Below are 26,334 nucleotides of genomic sequence, written 5' to 3' on the forward strand. Positions count from 1 at the left end.
ATACATATACATATGTATATATATAAATTTTCATCACATTGTAACTATATAGATTTTCTATTTCGAAATCTAGTTTTATAGTAATTTAGTTATATTTTATGAGCTACAGGATAATAACATTTTATGTTTTCAGATTTTATTTGGGTCAAAATTTTGTTGGAACACATCCCTTCTAGCTAGAAGCATGCATGTTCAGTGAAAGTACTGAAAAAAAAAATGGGGAAATTAATTCTACTTGAGAAAGGGTATTATTCCTTAATAAAAGCAAAGTCAATGTTTAAAAAGTTGGCAACATTTAAGGAGAACATAAAGTACAAAAGAAGAAAAAAAGAATAACTAAAGTAGTTATGCATTTTCAACCAGATCTTAGAGATTTTAGCTGCTATTATTTCTCTATTAAATGGATCTGGACTATTGCAAGGAGGAACAGAGGTAATTCTGATAAATGATTGAAACAGTTAGAAGTATAGCCATATCTTCAGCACCAGCTACAATTAGGAATGTCCGAATGACAATCCTAGTGACGACCACAACTTGTTGAAAGACATTCCATCATTGCCATGTTAAAAGAAAGAAAAAAGTTACTTCTACCTTTTAGCATGTAGAAAGAGACAATATAATTTCATCAGTGAATCATCACAAGTTAATAAGTAGGGGGTTTTTTTGGCCCAATGTTTTGCTAATTCTTAGATTTAAAAAAATGACCCCTGCCCTTCTAGTTCACTTTTTTAGGTCAAATATTAGGTTCTTATTTAAATTAAATTCTTCTACTTAAAATGGCTTACTGAATGATTAAAAATGGATGGCTTTTACAAATATATTTGATACATTTAAAAATATCTAAAATATCTGGCCTAGGGAAATATAGGCCATATAACAAAACACAGCTTTCCACTTTTCTAACCTTCGATTCATCCAAGGATTCTACAATCTTTCTGGAGAGGCTAAAGGCTAAACAAGGCTGGGCACTATTGGGAAGAGCAATAAAGAGACTAAAGCTTGAATTTAATAAACAACAGGTTTCCCTGGCCCTGATGCAAATGTCTATAATTGGGGAAAAGTATCCATATAGTATGTTCAATGCTCTAAGGAGAGAACAAGTAACAATGTATACCTCTGAGGAAAAAAAAGAATATACTTTGAATATGAATGGATTGTAGATTCAAGGGGAGAGGCAAATTCTGCTTCAGACAATGTGAGTCAGGAAGTCCTCTGGAATCAGAAAAGTTTTAAGTGATCTACACCTATTTCCACTTATATTAATGGGCCTTTAAAAAATATTGTGGTTTGTAAAGTGGTAGAAAGTTAGTCACTGCTTAGTAATGATGTTGAAAAGAATGAGCACCTTTATTTCAAACATTTATCATTTTATTTCTACTTCTCAAGCAATGTCCACATATTTTTTTAATATAACTATTTGAGTATTGTACCCCCTACTAGAATGTAAGTTATCTGAATCAGTAGTCTCCTCATCTAGTACCAAGTTGAGTACTCTGTACACAGTAGATCCTTAATAAAGGTTTGTGAATTTGAATGTGATTTTTCTTAGAGTACTACAAATTGCTTTTCATACAGGTATTGTAGTTTTCTGATGTATGATTAGAGAGAAAACAATATTTGTTAGAAGGCAATTTAGAAACTATGACTTTATGCAATTTTTCATTCCCATTAATTTGATCATATAATAAGTCCGTTAATTACCCAGATGCAAATGCGGTCTAATATTCTTCAAATAAAGTACATTCTTCAAAATTAACAAAGTTTAAACCAATAATATTCGAAAGACAATTTGACACATACCAGAAAATTGAGGGCAGAAACTGTGACTTGCCTGTTTCCAAATGCTAGAAAATAGGAAAAATAGGAATTTTCATATTAATGGAAAAATTAATCAGAGAAGCAGCAAGGCACAGTGTATAGAAAATCTACCTCAGAGTAAGGAAGACCTAAGTTCTGACATGTACTGGTTCTATGACCCTGGACAAGTGGCTTAACCTCTCAGTGTCCCTTTCTAAGACTATAAATTGCAGATCAATTGTTGATCTTCTCAGACAGAAGGGATTTCATCACCGATAGTTCTTGATAGCAGTGAAACCATAGATCCAGAATTGCCCCCTCTTCACCATCATCCCCCTAAAAAGTGAATCAACAGTAGTTAGAAATACCATTCCATGTAGAGTACTGATAATCAAAAATGTATAATGTATTTAGCTATGTGATAATTATCACCAACAGGAGGACCCTATGATTTCATTATTGAAGGAAACTTCCAATATGGAAGCTTCTCCTAATGGTAATTTGTCTGTAACTTATAGACTTACAGGTTTGCCTGGGAATCAGAGAGGTTAACTACTCAAGGTCACAAAGTTAGTATGTGTCAGAAATGAGGCATAAACTCATGTCTTCCAGACTCAAAGGATAGCATTATGACACCAGTATCTTTGTGGTTCAAGACTAGGCTTTTATTTATTTATTTTTTCCATGAGTACTTCCTAAAGTGTAGTTTTCAATAATATTATGTTAAAAACCAATGGAGTCCATTTTATCTGCTCAGATTTAAATGCCTCTGAACACATATCTGTTTTACAGCACACTTTCCTGAATGCAAGCAATTACCTATCAATACACATTTTCTTAAATTTCTAAGTCTACCACACATGGTAGACATTTGAGATATACCTCTCCTTGACCAGCATGTCAACTAACTCTTTGCAGTTCAAAGTTTCTATTTTATTTTAAAATGAGTTGGCTAAGGGCAGCTAGGTGGCGCAGTGGATAGAGCACTGGCCCTGGATTTAGGAGGACCTGAGTTCAAATACAGCCTAAGACCCTTGACACTTACTAGCTGTGTGACCCTGGGCAAGTCACTTAACCCCAACTGCCTCACCAAAAACAAAACAAAACAAAATGAGTTGGCTAAACACAGATGATATAACTTTTCTTCTGTATAGAATAAAATTGAAAAGATGAGAAAAGAAAGAAATCTCTGGCTTTCCTCACCATCTTCCCCATACTATCCCACCCATCACCATGAAGATAAAATATTTATATCAGAATTGTAGCAAAAGGCATAAAGAAGAAAATGAAAAGCCTAAAGCACCCCATGCTATATCCCTTTCTCCAAGAATATGAGGCTGCGTGAACAATAGCAAAAGCCAGGGCAACCTGAGAGATTCTGCATTAGGTATCCTAGTAGGGATACAAAGTCAAGGACAGTTGACCTTCTAAAGAGGAAGTTCCACTTAGTCAAATTGAAAGTTCCAATTAAATGTCTTCCATTTACCTCATAATGCCTCTATACCCAAATTAGAAAGGCAGGTTTTTTTCCCGTTTATAGTTTATTTTAAAACAAAAGAACATATTTGGGATTGCTAAGCTTTTCAATGTACAGGGGGGAAAATCATATTAATGCTTTAGATACAGACAGACTCGATGCACTGCATGATTCTCACAAATGCTGTCATGAAGAATGGGAATTTCAAAGATTTCCCTCTTAGCTAAATCCCAACACCTTGCTTATAAACTCCAAATCTATCATCTAAAAATAGCAGCAGCAAGAGTATCAATAGCAACAACAAAACAAGCATTTTTACAGGTCCTACTTTAAACCCACATGGTTATATAAAACACTGCAATTTATACTAATGCATTAATAAATTCACCTTTCCTAAATTATTTTGTATTCCTGAGGCTTCTTAAAAATTTTTTAAATGCCATTTGTGTTATTGAATATTTAGCTCAGGGAAGGCCTATACAATATAGTCATTATTATGGGGAACTCTTCTCACTGCGAATACTCAGTTCACTGATACAGGTTGGCAACTCACCAATAACTTTCAAGGTACAGATTTAGAGACTTCACCCAGGCACGACTTGCTCCACTTTATATACACATATACATATGCATACACACACAGGCACATAGACACACATAGTGAAAGAAAAAAAAAAGAGAAGGAAAAAGTACTTCATAGTTAAGAGAGTACCAGAATTGGAATTAGAAAGACCAAAGCAATGGTACTAGATTTCAGACAACTCTTTAAGACTATCAGTTCTAAACAGGCTATAAATCAGCCTGAGTGAAAAGAATTCTCACACCAGGATTGTGTTGATTAATTAATTAATTAATTCCTTTACATATTAATGTATTTGTATGTGTATATGCATAAGTATATATTTAGATATATCATACATATATGGACCCACATCATTGTGTTGGTATATCTATGCATCTGGCTACTTATCTATCTATCTATTTAATCTCCATACCTATCAAGAGCATGAGGATTGTACATGGTGGTCAGTGTACTGATGGTACACTGTAATATGCCATTGGTGGAGAAAAGGCAGTGTGGTATTCAGACTCTTTTCATATTGTGAGAAAACAATTATTAATAATGAATTTCTTGGGGGTCCCAGAGATCAGTTTCAGTCTTTTCTCTGTCTCTCCGCTCCAGAATGTCTAGCTCTTCAGGAATTTCAGCAAATCTTCTCTGGGACAAACCCAAGAGAACAAAAGAAATGGAGATTGATTCTTTTGTCTAGATCAATGAACTGATGGGATTAAACCACACATAGGTATTGGCCTTGGCCTTTGCCCTTCAGCAAGCGTCTCTTTCCTTATGTCATAGGTAGAGTTCATTTTAATTTAGACCACCCACAAGTCATGTAACCAATGGAACTGAATGATGCTAACCAATTAGGTTAGATTAATGTAAAATGACCCAACTCTATCTAAAGAGAATAAACCCTTGGCCAGAGCTAGGGTCTCTCTCTTGATCCTCCCTCTTTACTGGATCTTTCTGGCCTCACACTTGCTTGGTGCACACTATTTCTCCTAGGACTATGTTGGTATGAAGTCCTGAAACTATGAAAAGTTAGGGAGACACATGGTCAATACTTTACTGATATTTAATATTAATTAAAAACAAATGCTTACGGCCCAAACTGGTATAATAGCCATTAATATGTAAATAGCAATTAATAACACTTAATTTATAAAATACAGTACTAGAAATCATTTTTAAAAGCACAATATACTCCTTTACATTAATATTGCTAGACATTTCATCACATTCTCTCTCCTTTCTTGTAGTCATATGAAGAAGAAGAAGAGGAAAAGAAGGACAAAAGAGTAGAAAGTTTCCTTTTTCACTATTATTTAATGCCCTGATTATTAGTTGTTCAGATAAAAAAACAAACTTTCATTGGTAGAAGATGGAATCAATTGACTGAAATTATGCTTTGGACTATCTGTGAATTTTATTCACCATTAGCTATGTATAACTGAATATTAACTGGAAAAGAAATCTCAGATTTTTATTCAATACTACATACATGGTGGTGTGTACCGAGGGTGATTAATGTAGTATGCAATCCAAGAAGTAAATCCCCAGTAAAAGGCACATCCCTATAATGAAAACACAAATATATTTGAAAGATAATTAAATTGAAAATGAAATGAACGCATCATTTGAAAGGATACTATCATATTATTGATCCCTGTTAATCCCTACCTTCAGGCATGTTATAGTAACTTTCTAAGGCCTTCTGCAATTAGTGAATTTTTCTTTAATCCTTAGATGACATTAAAAAGTAAAATATTTCAAATTTGGAAGTTAGGGTTGTAACATTGTTAGCAGTAAAGAAAACCTAATTTACATCTTAGCAGATAATCAATTATATGGTATGTCATCAACACAATAATTTTCAGACTATCATCAGAAAACTTCTCATGGAAGGTTAATGACATAAGATCTAACTATCAAAAGAAAACGTTACCAAAAGGAAAAATATTACTGTTCTCGGCTAATGAGTTCTAAAAATACTTTAGTCTCTTTCCTCCATACTCATATTTTATTGTACTCAAATCTATACAAAAACTTAAACCTGAACTGAATGAGTTTATATAGAGACAATTTCCCTCAAAAAGGGGGGGGGAACCCTAATATTTCATCTGTATGGCATTTGGGGGAAAATGAGTTAATTTCCTAGATAAATGAAGCATACCAATGTAAACTAGAAAATTTGCTTTTTAGTAAAATTTTAAGATTTTTTCATTATTAATATCTCTCAAATATATCTCACATTTCTCTGCCATCTTAAATGGAATATCTAGATAGCACTATACATATACATATAATACATATATACATATGAATACATTTATACATTACATATGTATACATGTGTGTATGTATATATATATATATATATACACACACACACACACGTGTGTGTTTGTATACATATACACTATGTGTTTAAAATTTTTCTCTATTTCCACTGCAATCCTACTCTGGTTTCTTATTGTGACTACAGGGAAGTCTGAATTATTGACATCTATACTGGTGGAACACTATCTCTGGAAGGTTCTACCAAGATGGAAAAGCTTTGAATATGGAAGCATCCTTAGAGATGCCTTTGAATACTGAACATTCTTAGAGATGCTTATCAATGGTTTTTTTTGTTTGTTTGTTTGGTTGGTTGGTTGGCTGTTTTTTCCCCCCTTTTTCATATCAATTCATGGAATCATATGGGGACATCATAGTGTAGTAAAAAGAGTGTTGAGCTTAGAATCAGAGGACCTGGGTTCAAGTCTCAGCTCTGACATTTACTACCCTGTGTGATCTTGGGAAAAAATGCTTTCTTTTTCTGACTTCAGCTTCCTCTTCTATAAAATCTAAAATCAGATGACTTCTAAGATCCCTTACAGTTCTAAAGTTATGATCTTATGATCTAATGAGACCTGATGTTTCAATCTGCATCAGTGAAATGAATGCCCACACTTAAAAACCAGTTGGTCAACAAGCATTTAAGTACCTACTACCTGCCAACTACTGTGTTAATGACTACTGAAAATCAATTACAGGACACAAATATAACTTTTAAGTTTACTGGAGTGTATGAGGCTGCTTCCATTTAAATAGTCCAAGGCTTATATGCCTTCTACTTTTTGTACCAATTTTTCAGTTTCCTCTCGCTGTCAATGTTGAATTACTGATGGCTAAAGGGTGGGGGTGGGGGAGTTATTTGTTTAAGAAATGCACGCAACATTCTGCTCCTCCTGAGGATACATTGTAATATAATGGAAAGAGTATTGGCTTGGGGGTCTGAGGACCTAGGTTTGGCTACTAACTGTCATTTACTAGCTATATGATTTTGGGCAAATTTTTAATGGAATTCTGGAATGAGAAGGCTGGACTGGATAAACTCTGATGTCCCTTCCAGATTCAAATCTGTGATTGTTTCTTGCCTCTGTTAATCTAGCACAATTTCCCTTTCTTACTAATGTCATTCTTCTTGTCTCCTATGGGCTCTAAAACCAGGCAAGAAAGCTGGTTCAAATCATGTCTAATATAAGAAAAAAGAGCTTTATTTGACAGTTGTGACATCTTTTTGTGGCACACTTTTTGGCTGCTCAAAGTCCTTTTGTTTTGATATTGAAAATTTTAAACTTTCTTTGAGTTTTTCAATTATCTTCCATTTACTTGAGGCTGCCAGGTAAGATATCTCCAGGTAAGTGGGATAAGATTATATTAGCCAACAATTTAGGAGAGGAAGAAAAAATACTTTTTGTACTGACTACCTTAGTTTCCTTATCTTTAAATTGGGGATAAAAATAACACCTACCTCCCAGTGTTAATTTGAGGATAAAATGATAGAATAATTGTAAAGCACTTGGCAGTTTCTGGCACATAGCAAGCACTATATAAGTGCTAGATTTTCTTATTATTATTATCATCAGTTCTCAAAAAGAGAATTGAGGTCAGGGAATAATAATAATAGTTAATATTTATACACATTATTAAAGGAAACAGTAAAATATATATTATAGAATGTTACTTTAAGTAATTCTATGTTCTCAGTAATAAATAATATCTTAATTTTAAAAAAGATCCTATTCAAAACTGTGTTTTAACTCCTTGAACATTTGAGAGAATTTTAGAACTATAAATATTAGAAGAAGGTATCAGTGGAAAAAATGGATACCATGCCTATATTATGAATTATATGAAATTCACAGATTATTTTGCGGTACCACATTAATTCATTTAATCCAATATGGAACATTTTAAATACATTTCACCAATGAATTTTCACTGAAACATTAACAAAGTATTGTACTTAAAAACATGTTGTTGGATGCGATATTTTACATACACACACACACTATATATATACACATACATATTTATACATATGTGTGTACATATTCCTTTTACATATATATATGTACATGAATATACTTTTAAAAATCTTACATTTGGGGGCAGCTAGGTGGCGCAGTGGATAAAGCACCGGCCCTGAATTCAGGAGTACCTGAGTTCAAATCCGGCCTCAGACACTTAACACTTACTAGCTGTGTGACCCTGGGCAAGTCACTTAACCCCAATTGCCTCACTAAAAAAAAAAAAAAAATCTTACATTTGCATTAATGTGACATTTTAAAGACAAAAACATTCAGTGCAATAATATTCTGTCAGTGAACGACCTGCTGGTTTTAATTGCCATTGTCTAGAAAAGGCCCTAGTACATACTATATGCTTGATAAAAGTTTAATAAATTAATTGAAATTTAATTTATTATTATATGATTTAATTAGCAATAATAAGGATTTGAACTAGACTTGTGATTTCATTGCTATAGGGAACTTCTAGATGAGGAACGTTCCTTTATCAAGGCAGGTTAGTACCTCCTTTGTAGCTTAAAGTCTCAGAGAGTGGCCCATCCTCATTCAGCCAGTATATAACTTAATTAGATCCTAACTAAATCCACGAAATCCTTTAGAACATGACCTGTGAATAAGTTGGAACGATGAAAATAATTGAGACTAACTTTGGTAATTCACAATTTAGTAATGCCTCAAAAGAAAACATTATAAATACCAAACTTGTTTTACTGTATTCTAGATATAAAATTGTGAGAAAATTCAGGCAAACTACAAATTGATGATGATGACTATGACAAAAAATTGTTTTTTGTGAACAAATCTGATATAACTTGTTTTTGTTGTTATTAATCTTGGTTAGGGGCTCAAGTTTTTCCCCAAAAGCTTAGTTATCTCATAAGCCATTTAAAGTATTTTTAAAACACTCTTTAACGTTATTTGTTTTATGAAAAGATGCACTCCTTTTTTTAACTTAGTCACCAGGAACACATTTATTCCACATCAGCTGTAGTGCCATAAATTAGGGAGTAGCCTCAGAATTTTCCAGTCTAGAAACCCTCTGAAAGGGCATGGTATATGTCAAGGAGATACCCCTAGTCATAATCATTTTTAAGATCCATAAATAAAAAGAAAAATAATTTTGCAAGTCAATTATCCCTTCCCTAACATTTTGTCAAAGGGAGAGAAGAGGACAGTTTCTCTATATGGGAGGAAGTTGATGGATAGGAAATAATAAAAGAGGACCCTAGGAATTGGGGCTACAAAGGGGACTTCTGCATTTCTATATCTTATAGCTAGCTGACTTTTGAAACTTAGGGAAGAGCCTTCAAAATGCATCTACCTGATTCCAAAGAGATTACTCTGTAAAAGCCTGGGGATAATTCAGTTAAATACATAAGAATAAAACAAGTGAAACCAACTGGTATGTATTAAGCAAATTAAATAAATGCCCTACTTTCATATTTTTTATTTGGGCACCATGGAGACACAGCTATATTTTTTTGAAAAGTACTCTGCGTTTTCTTAATTGCTAATAGTAATCAGGATCTCCTCTCCCAGGCTTCCAATAAGATCACACCTATGATACCACAGTGCCACCTAGCACGAGGCTTTGCTAACTGAGAGGAAAGCCTACCTACTATCTATTGCTATTCAGATTTTCATTGAATTATATTTATGAGTCTTTGAAATTGAATGTAATTTTTTACAATCTTCAAAAGTGTTTTTGTGTTTATTTTTTTCAGCTATCTACCCATGTAGCTTTATAAGTATTGTTTTTGTTTTTTGGGTGGTTTTGTTGTGTTGTCTATTTACACACAGCATTTGTCAGTATGTTTCCCTCTTTGAGCCTACGATCATTGTAAAACTGTCCAAAAACATAATGTAAACATAGAATGATAGCTAGTCTAACTAAAGATTTATGTTATACTGTTTGAAATGTGTTATCAACACAACTTTTTAGGTCTGTGAATATATCAGTAAAGAATATCTAGTTTCAAAGAATAGAATAATTTCTTCCAATTAAATTTTGCATCTATCCTAGAATGCACAGGGTTTTTTTCTTTAACAAAAACAACCCCCCCCCCAAAGAAAATGATAAGGAATATTTGTTCCCACCTTTATCAAATTTTTCAAAGGTGTGTGCTCTCCAGAAAGTTTATGAACAAATAATGTCTCTAGAAGATAGCGGGCATAGTGTAAACAGTGGCAGAAACAGGCCAAGCTGGAAATAAAATGAGAAAAAAGAAAAATTAAGATGTATGAAGAACCTATTTTCCTGCCTCTTCTATATTCTGATTTACTTGCACATAACACATTTTTTTCAGTCCATTGCCATCTCCTATCATTTGGAAAAAGCCAGTTCTCAGGAGCCATAACTTGAGGTTTAATGGCAGTCCTGCTTAACTAGTTATTTTTTCTAAAATTTCCTAAATGAGAAGAACACAATAAATTTTATAGCAGCCATTGCATCTGTTACACTGCAACCTAGTTGATATACCCAGGCATAAATTAGTTAGGACACAGCTGTCTCAGTGCTAGCTATCAGAATGAGAACTGCAAATGTGTGCATATCAAAATGCCTCACGTTTTGAATAGACAACCTAGATGTCTAAGAAAATCTTGAGAACACATTCAGGATGCGTTTGACATTTTATAACGTTCAGAATAGCTTCTGAAATGGTTTGGTCGGCCTTTAGCTAGGGCCATTGATGGGAATAGGAGGAGGAGTTTGCTATTCATTTCCTCCGGAGACAGAATGATCTTTGTTGTATTCTTTGCCTTATTAATTCATTGTGATAACAGCTGGGGTTTTTTGTGGTTCTGAGTTACACTGGGCTGGACGGACAGTTTCAGAATTTATTACATTGACATTCTTGATGATTGTGAAACCATTATCGGGATTTTTGATTTCCCTCATAGAATGAATGGAAGTCTCCATTTCTCAGATTTGGGGATATAATTGAAAGGATATCTAATGTGTGGAGTTTCTAATACTTTGATCAACCTTCTAGAGTCAAATGCTAAGTACTTAAATCAGTGAGGAAATTATCTAGTAATGTTATGGTACATAAGGTGAAGCTTTTGGCTCCCATAGAGAATTTATTTTATTAAAAGATGTTACTGATTTCCTGTGCAATAGTGCCACTGATTTTATGCAAATACCATCAAGGGAGCAAAGTGTTTTCAGAAATATGGGGTTCCAATGTACTTTTTACTACTTGTGTGTCCCTGTTTGGTTTTGTTGGATTTCAACAACCTCAACTTTAAGATGAGAGGATCAGGCTAAAAGATCTGGAAGTCCCCTTCCATCTCCAAATCCTATTTGCCTTCTCTTCTTCCTAGTTTCTTTCTAATACATTGATATTCAGAATTGCTCTACAAGTACTGGTTCTGTGCCCTCTAGCTCTTTTCTGCCTTTGTAAAGAGCCATTTGTTTAGTCATTTGATTGCTATTGAAAGGCATTTTCCTTTCAATAAGATCAACTAACTGATCTTTAACTCTGAACAAGAGCCCAGACCAAGTTCACTTCAACTATGAGTCAACTATCTTATTAATCATCCCATGAATTATAACAATCCCAAATGAAGAGGACACTTTCCTCTTCTTTTCTAGCAACTTTTGAAATGTGCTGGTGCTATTGCTCCTAATTGATTATATGGTGACTTGAAGGGAAAAAAAAGCATGTTTTAGAAATGTATTGTATAATATTGACTGATCTCAGAAACGATGCCGCTACTATTGAGGGAACCAAGGAGAGACTTACTGGTAAATGTATGACAACTCTAAATTAGGGTCAGTAAAGTAAAAAGGAAGTATTGTTGAGTTTGGAATATTACCATGGATAAATTTTTGTGAAGACCAGCATGTCATCTGTTTATAATGTTAATGTGAATATATGAATCACCTGGATTTAATGAAGGTACCTTATTATCCAAAAATATTTTTATGAAACTCTGGATTAATAGGATTTAGGAGCAAAATGTCCTTCAACTTAACTCCAAACTGAACCAGATAACTAGCAGGTAAAAAAGACACTACCTAGTGACTTGTGTGTGTGTGTGTGTATGTGAGAGAGAGAGAGAGAGAGAGAGAGAGAGAGAGAGAGAGAGAGAGAGAGAGAGAGAGAGAGAGAGAGAGGGTTAAGTGACTTGCTTAGGGTCACACAGCTAGTAAGTGTTAAGTGTCTGAAGCAGGATTTGAACTCAGGTCCTCCTGACTCCAGGGCCAGTGCTCTATCCACTGTGCCACTTAGCTACCCCTAACCTAGTGACTTCTTTTCCCTCATCATAGTAAGTCCCTATCTTATAGTAACATCCCTGTGTCCTCATCCTTGCCAGACCCTTTTTTGGAATCCTGTAATCTTATCATGATGCTTCGGCATTTCCTCCATACTTGTTATAACTGAAATTTTTAACCTGCCTTTGCTTCTGTATCATAGTATTAAAACTGATAACACACTGTAATCAGTGGACAAAAAAACCCCAAACATATATGCCCTCAAAAATGGGGAGGCTCTAAGCTTCAGTCTTAGGAAGGGAGTCTCCACATGATCATGTGTTATATATTTCTTCTTGGGGCAAAATATTAAATTGATATTATGCTTTTCCTGTATGTCTCTGATCTGTTTCATAGGAGGACAGGTATGGATATCATGTTCTCTGATCTGGTTAGTAGGAGATATTATAAGATATTATAACTTCTCTGATCTGTTTATTAATTTTGTAGGAGAGATTAGACATTATTTCTCTGATCTATTTGTAGGAGACAGGCAAATACAAAAACTATATTTTAATATTCAACAATAGAATCATAGATATTGAGCTCTAAGTAGCCCAGTGCCTAACTACTGCATTAGCATTTCTGTACAAAGTTTATTCAACAACCACCTCATGTCTTAATCATTTTCAAATGTTCCTGTTACTCCAAAGTACATAATTCAATCACATTCAATTCAATAAATATTTATTAAGTATCTGCTGTGTAAAGCCTATTGCTAAGTCCTGAGGATTCAAAGGGAAAAACAAACAAACAAACTAAACTAAACTAAAAATCATCAAAGGAAGCTTACATTCTACTTTGAAGGGGGCATACAAAATAAACACAGGGAAGTAAATAAAATACAATGTGAGAAAGAAGAAAATACTAATGTCTATAGGGTATCAGGCAAGTATTATGGTAGAAGGCATATGATCTAACTAAGCCTTTTAAAAGGCAGAGGTGAGTAGAGAGTAACTTTCAAGTATGGAGGAAGCTTATACAAGTGCTCAGAGGCCATAGATGGAACGCAAAGTTTGGAGAACAAGAAGCAGTATAATTTTAATTGAATGCAAATTATATGAAGGAGAATAATATAAAATGAATGTGGAAATGGTAGACTTGGGCCAGACTGAAGGGCTCTAAACTCCAGGCTGAGGGATTTCTATTTAATCTGATGGACTACAGAGCCTCCTTTTGAGATGGGCATACTCACTGGTTTCATGTGTGTGGACATACTCATTGGCAACTTGCTGAAGAATATAGATTGATTTCTGCTGATTATTTAGTCACTTTTGGATGGTCCTTAGTGACTTAAAAAGGGATATTATCCCTCTCAATGAGTTACAAAAGCTGTTGTGACGTTTTACCTTTCTCTATTTGCATATGTCATTTTGGACCCCACAAGTTTTTTCGTGGTTTTTGTGGTTTTCTTGCAAATCTAGTAGGTGATCTCTCACCACCCTCCTAACCCATCAGCTGCAGTGGCAACGATAACTTGAATAACTGGCAACAAGAGTATGTGTTTATCTCTTCTGTTTGTTTTTCTTTCCCTGATCACAGATAACCAAATAGTAATCCAGGGAAACGGGCATTTCCAGAATTGATGACTACCTTTAGTGACTAGAATTCTTGGATTCCTAATTCTATGCTGGCTGCCTAACAGGTAGTGTTTCCTGTTCCTATTTGTTTTTTCCTTAGAGGATATGCCTATCTATAGGACAATGCATAATTGAAAGAACTAAGAAGGTCCAAGTTTTCTTTTTTTCCCCATATAAATATTTTATTATTTTCCAGTTACATTTAGAGATAATTTTCATCATTTGTTTTTATAAGATTTCTAGTCTAGTTTCAAATTTTTCTCCATCCCTCCCCTCCCTCACCCCTCTCCAAGACAACAAGTAATCTGATATAGGTAATATATGTACAATCACATTAAATATTTTTCTGCATTAATCATGTAATGAGGGAAGAATCAGAGCAAAAAGGAAAAATCTCAGAAAAGAAAAACAACAAAAAAACCAATAGCCAATCTGATAGGTATCAGGTTGTTTTAATTTGCATCTCTCTAATCAATTGTGATTTAGGGCATTTTTTCATATGGCAATAAAGAGTTTTGATTTCTTCATCAGAAAACTGCTTGTTCATATCCTTTGACCATTTCTCAATTGGGGAATGACTCAGATTCTTATAAATTTGATTTAGCTCCCAATATATTTTAGAAATGAGACCTTTATCAGAAGTACTTGCTATAAAAATTGTTTCCCAGTTTTCTGTCTCCCTTCTAATTTTGGATGCATTGCTTCTGTTTGTACAAACCCGTTGTAATTTAATATAATCAATCCATTTTGTATTTCATAATATTCTCTATCTCTTTTGGTCAAGTCTACATTTTCTAAGGGGGGAAAGGAGGGAAGAGGAGAATGAGAGTGGAGAACATTTCAGGAAGGAAAGGTGAAAGAAGCAGTGCAGGTGTAGTGACTATTTGTCCCTCAGATCAAAATTGGAAGAAAGGAGGTGATATAAATATTCCTGGTAAGGTAGGAGGAAATCAAATGCCAGAGTACTTACGGGACAAGCTAAGGAGATTGTATTTTATTTTATAGATAATATGGAACCATCGACAATTTTCAAGCATGAACAGGTGGTCTGATTAGATCTTTGAAAAGATTATTCTGGAACCTGTATGATAGTTGGCTCCCTATAAAGTCCTTCTTTATGGCATACAGGTGTCTCAGGGATCTCAAAAGCTATGCTGTAAGAGTTCCTGTGCTTTAATCCTTTCTACTACAGGAAATGCTTTGAATATGGACTCAGCAATAGAATATGCCTACTTTTCAGTGATGAAGCTAATAAAAAGAGTGAAAAGTAAGTTTACAGAAATATTGGAGAGTGACATATTTAAGTGAGGAGTATTTAAGGATGAAACTGGAAGGACTACCAAAAAAAAAGATGAAAATGAAAATGATTTGTGAAGAGTATTGTAATATGCTCTTCTCTCCTGACACTCTGAAAGCAGAGCCACCATTTTTGCTTTTTATGATCTCAATCCCTTATGTCTGCAAGAGGAAATTACTAGAAATATTACCAAAGAACATGAATATGGGAAAAGAATTTGGGTTAAATCAATTTTAAAGTATCACATCTATGCCACAGGTAGAAGATAACCAGTACACTGGGCACTGAGGGACAAATTATTTGACCATATCAATTCAAAAAACAAAGAAAAATATAAAATAGTCCTTAGTCCCTTTTGTTCTATAGTGATCATGGAATAATGGTGGGAAAAGGGTAATTATTACAATATTTCAAGGGTAATTATAAAAAAGGATAATTATACAATATCTAGATAAATTTATAAACATTAAATTAACTATTGGTAATCTAAACAGGAGATTCTTGTCCAGTGACTGAAACATGAATTTCCTTCAGGAGGTAAAGAATTATATCAACTTAGACATTCTAATTATAAATAAAACAAGAAACATCATTTCATGGAACAGTAGATGATTTTTGCTCTCATCATCAGCATTTTTAAAAGATCATTATAAAATAATTAGTCCTTACACACCCACACACAAGTAGTTGTCACAGAGGATAAAGAGGTATAAAATTTCCACATAGAACGACAAACCCTTCCAATTAAACAAATCTATACTGTAATACTTGTTGCTCAGTACAAAGGTGAAAGGGAGGGCAGTGAAAAATACATTGAAAAATTCAACACCCATGTTAAAATTTAAATAGGTGAGTAGGCTTGTAGGCTATACAGAAAAAAAGTTGGGATGTGTTAGGCATGGGAAGTAATATCAATACTTTTATGGAAAAAATGGAATTACTCCTACAGTTAAAGATGATAAATAACCAATTTTAATCATGAATTAGCTGTCTTTTGTACAGTTAAATCACCTATTTAGTAGAGAAAAGTGAAACTTAATACAAAATTAACACAAATACAAGAATATTTAAGTTAATCAAAATAGATCCAAAAATAGATCCAACTTGATCTGTTTAAACTACCTGTTGATGGAAAAAAGGAAATTAATAAAAGAAAAGATATTGATACTGATTTTAACCATTTCCTTAAAAAATATATAATACTACCAATGCACATCAATCCCCATCATAGAGACCCAAAAATAAATAAATAAAAACCTAGCTTTTGCCTTCAATGATAAAACTCTTGAACTCTTGGCCAAGAAGCAAGAAATAGCCAGAAAGAGAAGTGATTTGACAGCTGTCATAATACTATTAGGATGTACCCTGTTTTCCGGAGCTAAGTTCCGGCAAGCAACCTGTACCCTGAGCTTCCATAACAACAATCCTTTGTGCTCACCTTCTGGATGAATTCAGCCACAGCAAAATTCCAGAATTCTTTCACAAAATTATTGTATTGCTTTGACCAGCACCAGGTATTATCTGAGCTCAGACAAATACATGTAATACACATATTCCCATCACGAAGTCCTAGTATAAATCAAACTTTTCTCATTGTTGTGGTTACCCCTTATTGTCAGGGCAACGTCTCACTGTGTAGCCATTGGTATTGAGATTTGCCCACATTAAAGTGAAGTACCCTAGAGAGGGCTCCCCGGCATATGTGTCTAGTTTCCTTCCTTGCTTGCAAGCCATTTCCCTCACTATAGAAAATAAGCTTCTATCTTAGTCTCTACATAGTTGTTCTTTCTGTTCTGTCTGTTAGGCTCCAGGCTCCACAGTTCCACAGGCTAAGAGGTTCAGTCCAGTCGACATAGCCTAGGCTAACATGGACATACACACACACACACACACACACACACACACACACACGCACACACACGCGCGCACACACATACACACATATATACACATATACATATACATACACACATACATATTTCTTTTAATATGTGTGTATTTCCTTTAATATATTTAATATTTCCTTTTAAATGTAAAGATATATACAATGTGTTACTATTCCAAATCATGTAGACAAATATTTTAATAAGTGCCTGATTCACTGTTCTGCACATTTGGGCATTGTATGGTTTCTCAACATTTTCTGCCTCCTTGGTATATCACTTACTGTACCACTGGGTGGCGCAATTTTCTGGAACTCTCCTTTGCATCATAAATAAGTGTGAGCCGCATGTAAAAGATGAGGTAGATTAGCAGAGGTCCTGCATATTCAGCCAGAAAAACCTGGAAATAAGAAAAGTGGTGATTATACATCATATTATATCATATATTTTAAGAAATATCATTTTGAGATTATGTAAATATAGATATGGATGAAAAAGCAATGATATGATACTAAAGGGAAAAATTAATAAAGTATACTGGGATTGGAATCATAGGACTTTGGATTCAAAATCTGGCTTTGATTTTACTCCTGGAATGACCTAGCACAAGTCAACTAATCGATAGTGTTAAACTCAAATAGAAAAGGACTGAAAGTACAGCATATTAACCTAAAAAGGCCCACAAATTAACATTATCTATATTGCATTGTATTTTTATTTATGTGGTTAAATATTTCCCACTGCACTTGGGAATTTAACACCCCTGGAATACATGACCTTTTAGGTCCCTAATAATTCTAGTCAACTATCTCATAATCCTATTTTACCTACAATATATTAACATTCTGCAAAAGTGAAGGAAGAAACTCTTTAAAAGTAATGCTCAAAAAAAGTATTCCCACTTCTATCCCTAGCCTGAAACAGTGCCTGTAATTCTCACTAATATCATAGCAACATAGTTTTCATAAGATTCCTCCCTGATTATTTATTTATTTGTAGAAATTGATCTTAAGCAACCAATGTTTACCACATTTTTTTTAAAATGGTACACAATCAATAAGTATTTTTAAAAAACTGAATTGAAGCAAATTGATACAAAGCAGAGTTCAGGGCTCTGTGAAGGATAAAATATATAATTCAGTTCAAGAACATTTATTGAGAATATACTATGTACAAGACAGTGTGCTAGGCTCTCCACATTCAATGACTAACAATTCCTGCTTTCATAAACCTTATGTTTAAATAGTTCATAAAATATATGCATGGAGAGGATTTGAGGAGGGAGATTGCAATAATAATTAAGAGGGAGTTAATAAAAGCATTTTTGTAGAGAATTGCCTACTATAGGCTAAACTGTGCAGAAAGCTAGGGTTTCTAAAAGCCTATGAAAGAACATCAAAATAGGACATTAAATGTTGAAAGTGTAGAATGAAGGAATGCAGAGAAGGAAGAGAAGGAGAAGGAAAAGGAAGAGGAGGACTAGAAGAACAAGAATGAGAAGAGGAGGAGTTAAGCACTCAAAATATCTTTCTTTAATTGAAATATGCATTTCCCTTTGTCTATGCTACTTTGGGGAAACAAACAGAATCACAAAATTCAGATGAACTCTTCCTGAATCAAACATAAGTATCTCACTATGCAAAGGGAGAAGCACCATACAGAGCACTGACTGTAACTGGCAATCTGTAAAACTCTTCACCAAATGTGTATGGGCTAAAGTTGAATTAATTTCTATACGGCCAACAATGAATGCTTAGCTGTAGTCGAGGGATCATTAAGTGCCTTCTATGGGTCAAGTAATGTGCCATGCACTGAGAATAGCTCCTGTTTTTAAGAAGCTCACAAATCACTAACAACTTTTAAATTGCAAACCAGAGCTGGATATCATATCATTGTCACTTTTATGAGGACTTTGGTACCTTGATGAACTGGAAATTTCACCAATCTGTGAACTTCCTCTACCAAATTAGATTACAACCTCTCAATGTTTTCTTATCCTTTGTTCTTTGCAATTCCTCTCCATGTTTTCTGATAAGCTCTCCAAGAAAGATTCTTGTAATACATTAAATGACCTCCTCTGTTTCATTTTGTTTTTGCTGATACATAGAATCAATGTACCATTCCAATCTATTGATTATCATCACACTTCCCAGATCCCCATGAGATTTATAGCAGGACTTTCACCTCCCTCATTCTGGACACTATCTTTCTATTATAGTGATTCATGATTACATTAGCTGTTACATTGCCCCTTTGAACTTTTCAAGAACCTCAGCATCCACAAGGAATTCTTTTGTTTGTTTTTGTTTTGTTTTGTTCTGTTCTGTTTTGGTTTGGTTTTTGGTCTGGTTTTGGAGGGTATTCTATGGAGGTTATTTTCCATGCCATTGGTAAATTATTTAAGCAAATGGCTGTTTCATTATTTTACAATTATCAATTGTATGTGTTTTCTCCATTACTCTACTCATAGTTTTGGAAAGAAATGAGAATATGTAAGTATGTGTTCCTGTTGGTAACATCCATCCTTCTCTGGTGTTCCATGCCTTCCTTAGTGCTTATCCCAATGCTCCAACTCGTATCATGGGAGGATAGTTCCTGTTCTGCTCTATGTTTGTAGTGCTTTGGGGAAAACAAAATAGTTTTGAATTTAGAGCTGGAGTAGAGGCCATTATCTCAACTCCCTCCTCATTTTTCAGGGTTGGGGGAGATTGATTCTTGTTAAAGTAATATACATTAGAGGTGAGATTTGAACCCACATTTTCTGACTCCGGGGGGATTGTTCTTTACCCTTTTATCATATTGTCTCCACCAAAAATTGCTAACATTTTCTGTAGCACTTTAAAGTTTGCAAAGCCCTTTATTCTTTTGAGTCTTACAATATAGCAAGCTTTTGAGATAGGTGCTATTATTAATTCCATTATAGAGACTGACAAAATGAAGTTCAGACAGATTGAATGACTAGACCATGGGCACATAGTAAGTTTCTGAGGCAAGCTGTTAATTCTTTTCTAGAAACCATTTCCAACACCTGACTAATTGAAATTTCCTAGAGGCACTTTCTGAGTTGGTTGCTCACCTCAGCAGATTCTAATTTGTGGAAATTGAATGAAGTACAAAATTCTTTCACCTAGGAATTTATTTTTTTTTGTTTCTATGAATATATATAACTTCATCAATGGGACCACATTTCATGATTTCATGACAAGAATTTATATCACCATGCTGTGCATTATTCATTTCCAATGAATTATAAATAATAATGGTTACCAGAGTATGTCCTGGACAGAGAGGCAGGCCTTAAACGCCAGAACACCTGAATTCAAGTGCTGCTTCTCACATATACTGGCTATGTGTTCCTGAGCAAGCCACTTAATTTCTCTTTTGTCTATGGAACTCCGTAGGTGATTAATTACAGAAAAAATGCTGCCTTGAATTGGTAAAGGATGTTTACTAATCTGATTATTTTATAGCAATGAAAATTAGCAGTTCAAACCTTATGATATCCATGATGCCTATGGGAGTTCAGAGACCTTAAACTATGGTCCCTTGGAAGTAATGCGTTCAATTCAAGCCAATCCCATTCAAATAAATAAAATAAACATTTCTTAATTCTTAATCTTTTCTGTGCCAAGTACAGTGCTAAATGCTGTGAATACAATGAGAAAAATAAAATATTTGCTGCCTTTAAGTACCTTATATTCTACTGGCATCAACACATTTATATGAATCATTTATCCGATGACATGAAAGATGATATTTTAAAGTACTGAAAATAAGACAGTTAAAGCTTGACAAAGGGAGGAGCAAAGGAAAAATCTAGAGAATGTGGAAAGCAAGCTCAGATGGGGGACCACAGTGATTATCCCTGGGCATTCAGAGCTCAGTGGCAAGTTAAGAGGATGGGGGGGGGCACAGAGGGAGGACATAAAGGGAGGCAGGGCTTATCAAAGAAGAAAGTAGCTAAATGGAAGGTTATGGAGGTAGGTTTCTATTTTGCATCTCATCTACTTTTGCAGATATCATGGAAATGTCACAAATAATCTTAAATAAATCTAATGTCAAAGTGTGATTTCCTTGGTTGAATAAATAAATTTTGTAGACTGTTGTTCTCTTAAAATTAATATTGTTCTCTATTTAATTTTTCCTTCATTTTACCATATAATAATAATTTAAAAAAAACAGGTTTGGGTGGCTATGTTCTTATTTGTACTTGAACAAGAAAAATAAACCTACAAATATCTTCAAAGGTTCAAAATATTTTGATGACCATTTCAAATTTTTTTCCTTTTAAATATAGATGAAAATTATAAGAAAGTTCAACTTGATGGTCACTGTAATTAAAAAAAATCTTTATTATTTCTAAGTAAAATATACCTTAAAATTAACATTATTTTCTCTGGTTCCTGTTATTCCTTGGCTGTAGGTAAGGCTCTTAAAATGAAAGTATTAACTTTTTTTAGGTCACCAAAATATCATATTATGTTCTTCTATGGAAGCTTTACTTTATTACATGCAATTAGCATGTATTATGAAAAATTTGAAGGGTTTCCAGAAGCCATCTAGATCCTGATACAACAACAAGTATCCTCAAAAAACATAGCTGAAAAGTGGCTAGCCAAAAATTTCTTGAAAACCATTCTCTTTTGAAGAGCTGTACCTATTGTAATGTTTTCCCTTGTATTATGCCTTATGTTGCCTCTTTTCATCTTCTGCCCTTCTTCCTACTTCTACCCTATGGAGAAAAGTAGAACAAATCTCCTACCTCTTCTGCATGACAGCCATTAAAGTACTTTTATATAGCAATCATAGCCTCTCTGTCACTTTAAAAAAAAAAAAAGTAGGAGGCAGCTAGGTGGTGCAGTGGATAGAGCACTGGCCCTGGAGTCAGGAGGACCTGAGTTCAAATCCGGCCTCGGATACTTGATACTTACTAGCTGTGTGACCCTGGGCAAGTCACTTAACCCCAATTGCCTCACACACACACACACACACAAAAAAAAAAGTCATGACCAACTTTTTTTGAAGTTATTCAATCAGTAATTGTTGAGGGCCAAATACATGCCCCATATTAGTTATGACTCTTATTGGTAGTTACCTATGTGCTTTAATTAATAATAATAAAATCAAACTTTTGGGGTTTTGTTTGTTTTTTGTTTGTGTCACAATCATTTTTGGGGAAAAAATTAAATCTAGTGTTTTTTAAAATTTGGTCATCTCCAACATGTATTCTATGCATACTTATTTTGGATCTGACTTTTTTAGATTTCCCTTTGTTGGTGTTATTTCCATATCATGAATTTTCATCATGAAATGTATGTGAATTCAGTTGTAGTTTTACTGTCATAAAGAATAAGTGGAATATAAACATTAGCAATTTTTTCTCACGTATTTGTATATCTTTATTGTCCTCATCCTATTCTTATCCATAAATGTTCTTGGGATGATATGGTTTAAAGTTGGGTTTCATATCAATTATTCAGCAGACTTATTTTTCCTTCTACTTCTCTTGACTGTTTTGCTTAGGAATATTCTTCACCATATCATGTAGGCCATGTATAACCAGAAAACGTGCTAGCCTGGTCATATATCAAGAGTGAGGGATAAGAGGTGAACAGGCTGAGTTCTGTATTGGTAACCATGGAATGTTAACAGTGCTAGAAGAAAGTCTTCAGCAGGTTGGGCAAATATTTTATGGAAGGTTTATGAGGGGATATGGGGTGGGGGAGGGATTGCAGAAAATAGAGATTATAATCTGTACCACTGGAAGAAGTAGCTAAATCAGTGAGATAAAAGGTCTATTGAATTCTTGGAGTAAGGCCTATAAAATATTACTAATAGATTTGCTGTATGGGGAAACTTTTGTTAAGTTTGGTTTTTTAAAGAATCATATATTATGAAATAATATTCTAACTACAAGTTTGCCAAATGCATAAGAGAAATATATCTCTAGAATCAAGGGAATATAAAAGTTCTCTTCCACATATTCTCATTCATGTACTCAAGGCTTCATTCAAACTATATTATTTTTTGTCAGCCCAATACACTGCACTTTCTCTCCTCTACTTCTTTGTTTCTGCTATTGCCTATTCCTGAATTATTCTTCCTCCCCCTGACACCTCTTGAATTCCCAACCATTTTCTAAATAAAGCTCAAAACAAATGGTGATTCAACAACAATTTCCTTGGTGCAATGAATAACACTCTTTTTCCAAACACACATAACACTTTGTTTTATGACTCTAATGATTTATTGTCTTTTAGTTATCTGTGTTTTGTTTTTTGTTTTTTTGCAGGGCAATGGGGTTTAAGTGACTTGCCCAGGGTCACACAGCTAGTAAGTGTCTGAGGCTGGGTTTGAACTCAGGTCCTCCTGAATCCAAGATTAGTGCCTTATCCATTGGGCCACCTAGCTGCCCCCTTAATTATCTGTGTTTAACACATATATTAATCTCTAAGTTCCACAGGGACAGAAACATCTTTTTTTGGGGGGGGGGGGCAGGGAAATGAGGGTTAAGTGATTTGCCCAGGGTCACACAGCTAGTAAGTGTCAAGTGTCTGAGTTTGGATTTGAAACTCAGGTCTTCCTGAATCCAGGGCTGGTGCTTTATCAACTATGCCACTTAGCTGCCCCCTCAGAGACAACATCTTAAGAAAACTCTGAATCTCCTAAGGTTTTGTTCTATACATAGCTGATATTTAATAAAGTTGCATTGAATAGATGAATAAATGAATGCAAAAAAGTCATAAAATTGTCAACAATTGTTGTAAAGATAACAATAAGCCTGTGAAACATGATGGGTTTCAAGTTATACCTCCCCGCCTGTCAATTGCTCCCCCCACCACTCTACCCTCCAAAAAAAGTATAGAATATAATGAATTTAGTCTATAATCACCTAGTATTGTCCCTGGACTATTTCATATTTTGGAACTGCCACCCAACTATCATAGCTTTTATTACTGAGAATAAGGTAGAAACAATCAATGAAATTCTAGTTGGCCATATTAACCGAATCATCTAATGAACTGTCATCAGCACACTGGCCAACTTTAAGGGCTGCAACAGCCCCTTCTCCCTTATCAGTAGGTTTCACTGCAGCTGGAGGGCAATAACAGAGGGATAAGCAGGTCTGCAGGCCATAAAAAGCATAAACCTCCTTATGCCATGGCAGAATGTCAGCCACACTCAATCTATTCCTGCTTGATAGCACTGGAATGTTGAAACCATTTGACTTCATGAGCTGAAAAGGAGGGGGAAACACTCATTACCCAGAGCACAGTGATATGTATGCCCTGGGGCAGGAAACCCAAGCATGTGAAATTGGAAGTGTTTTGTGGTTTGTTCTGGTTTTTGGATTTGGAATAGGAATTGTATAGTACCAGTACCATTCACATGACTTTGTGAATGGATCAAATCCTCTGCTTAGGTGGAGAGTGCTTCTATTTTGCCAAGTACTCATCCAATTTCTATAATTCAATCACTACTTCTTACTTTATGTTGTTTGAAGTGCACGTTCTTAAACATAATTCTACTTCAAAAAAGAGGTAGTTTCCCATATGGGTTAAGTAGAAGGTTAGTTTTGGGTTTGTTTGTTTGTTTTTAAATACCAGTAGCAAATTTAGAGAAAAAGAAAATGTTCATTGTCTTATCTGTGACCAAGGAACAAGATCCAGGATAAAAGACTTTTTTTCCCCACTCTCACCTAATATGAACGTATAATTCTTTCATAAGATCTTCATTTTTACTGAGATGCAAAAAAACCCAAACAGACAAAAAAACAAAAACAAAGGGATGGTCAGTGATAAAAGTTGAAATTACAGATTGTTGAAATTTTCCTGATGGAATAGAATTTCTGCCTGTCTCAGAAGAAAAATTGAAAAAAAAATCAACCACCAGCAACTATTCATTTACTTATAGTGGTGTTCAGAACAGTGCTTGGCATATAATCTAAGTGTTTAACAAATATTTTCTTTCTTTCTTTCATTCTTTCTTCTTTTTCTTAAGGAGTTTGAAATCGATTATGGCTAAAATTCTTTTCAACATTAAATCTATGGTCCAATGAGAAAGCTTTTTTGTCCCCTTTTCCAAATATTATTTCCCATTTTCCCTAGGCTCAGTAATTATCTCACAAGAAAGTATTTTACTTTAACATTAGGTATGAAGTTTAAGGTATGATTAGTAGAAAGAAACATTTACAATTTTGGTTTAAATACATTTTTTGTGAAAGTTTAAATGATTATATCATATCAAACGATCTTACATCTAGATCTATAAAGCACCTCAGAAATCACCTTATCCTAAGAGAATGGAGTTAGTAAAAAGGAATCAGTTTGCTTTTTGAGTGAAGAGGATATAACATTGATGTGTAGAGCAAAGAAAAGAGAGGCTGGAAAGCTAAGATCCTTTCTAAAAGTGTTAGGAATTGGTCCATGGATGGTAAGGAAGAATTTCTATTGTTCTTTTGGGCCCTGTGGAAAAAGATTAAAATACTAATGTAATTAAAATACTAATGTAGCATACAAATCAATACGACCTAGAGGCTATATGTGTGTGTATAGATGGATGAATGGATGGATGTAGATGTGAATGTGGATATGGATGGATATGGATTCATGTATATACATATATACGTATATGCACAAACATGTATATACACATATGTATAAATACATATACATGTGTGTTTCTGTGCATATTCAGATATTTATGTAGCTGGCATACAAATATATGCATATGCACATTATATAGCATATATGTATATATATCCTCCAGATAGTATTAATTTTTATGCCACTTACATTATTATTTAATACATATTTATCTATCTGTAGATAGATAGTTGGGCCAGCTATATAGAACAGTGGATAGAGTACTGGTCCTAAAGTTGGGAGGACCTGAATTCAAATCTAACCTCAGAAACTTACTAGCTGTGTGACCCTGGGCAATTCACATAGCCCTAATTGCCTTAAAACATTGAGGGCCATCTCCAGTGATCCTGATATATATCTTGCCACTGAACCAGCTGGCTCTTGAGGAGAGAGGTTGGTGACCTTACATAGTCCTCCCTCACTTAAATCCAATTTACTGCAAGTCATGACATCACCTCCAAATGTCATGGCCCTATTCAA

General features: G+C 34.3%; 1 protein-coding gene across 2 annotated transcripts in view; it reads right to left on the reverse strand.

Moving 5' to 3' along the window:
• Positions 1 to 26,334, reverse strand: part of TECRL (trans-2,3-enoyl-CoA reductase like) — a 169,916-nt gene that overhangs the window by 25,707 nt on the left and 117,875 nt on the right. The window contains exons 5-8 of one of the 2 annotated variants that reach the window (XM_043969700.1): positions 17,494 to 17,609; positions 10,289 to 10,394; positions 5,338 to 5,410; positions 1,801 to 1,844 (exon numbers count right to left, since the gene is read on the reverse strand). In XM_043969700.1, the coding sequence (XP_043825635.1) occupies positions 1,801 to 1,844; positions 5,338 to 5,410; positions 10,289 to 10,394; positions 17,494 to 17,609 (339 nt within the window). Of the gene's footprint in view, positions 1 to 1,800; positions 1,845 to 1,924; positions 2,134 to 5,337; positions 5,411 to 10,288; positions 10,395 to 17,493; positions 17,610 to 26,334 lie in introns of those variants that run through there. The other variant, XM_043969702.1, reaches the window with a different exon arrangement.

The sequence above is a fragment of the Dromiciops gliroides genome, chromosome 6, assembly GCF_019393635.1.
Source record: "Dromiciops gliroides isolate mDroGli1 chromosome 6, mDroGli1.pri, whole genome shotgun sequence".
Lineage (NCBI taxonomy): Eukaryota > Metazoa > Chordata > Mammalia > Microbiotheria > Microbiotheriidae > Dromiciops > Dromiciops gliroides.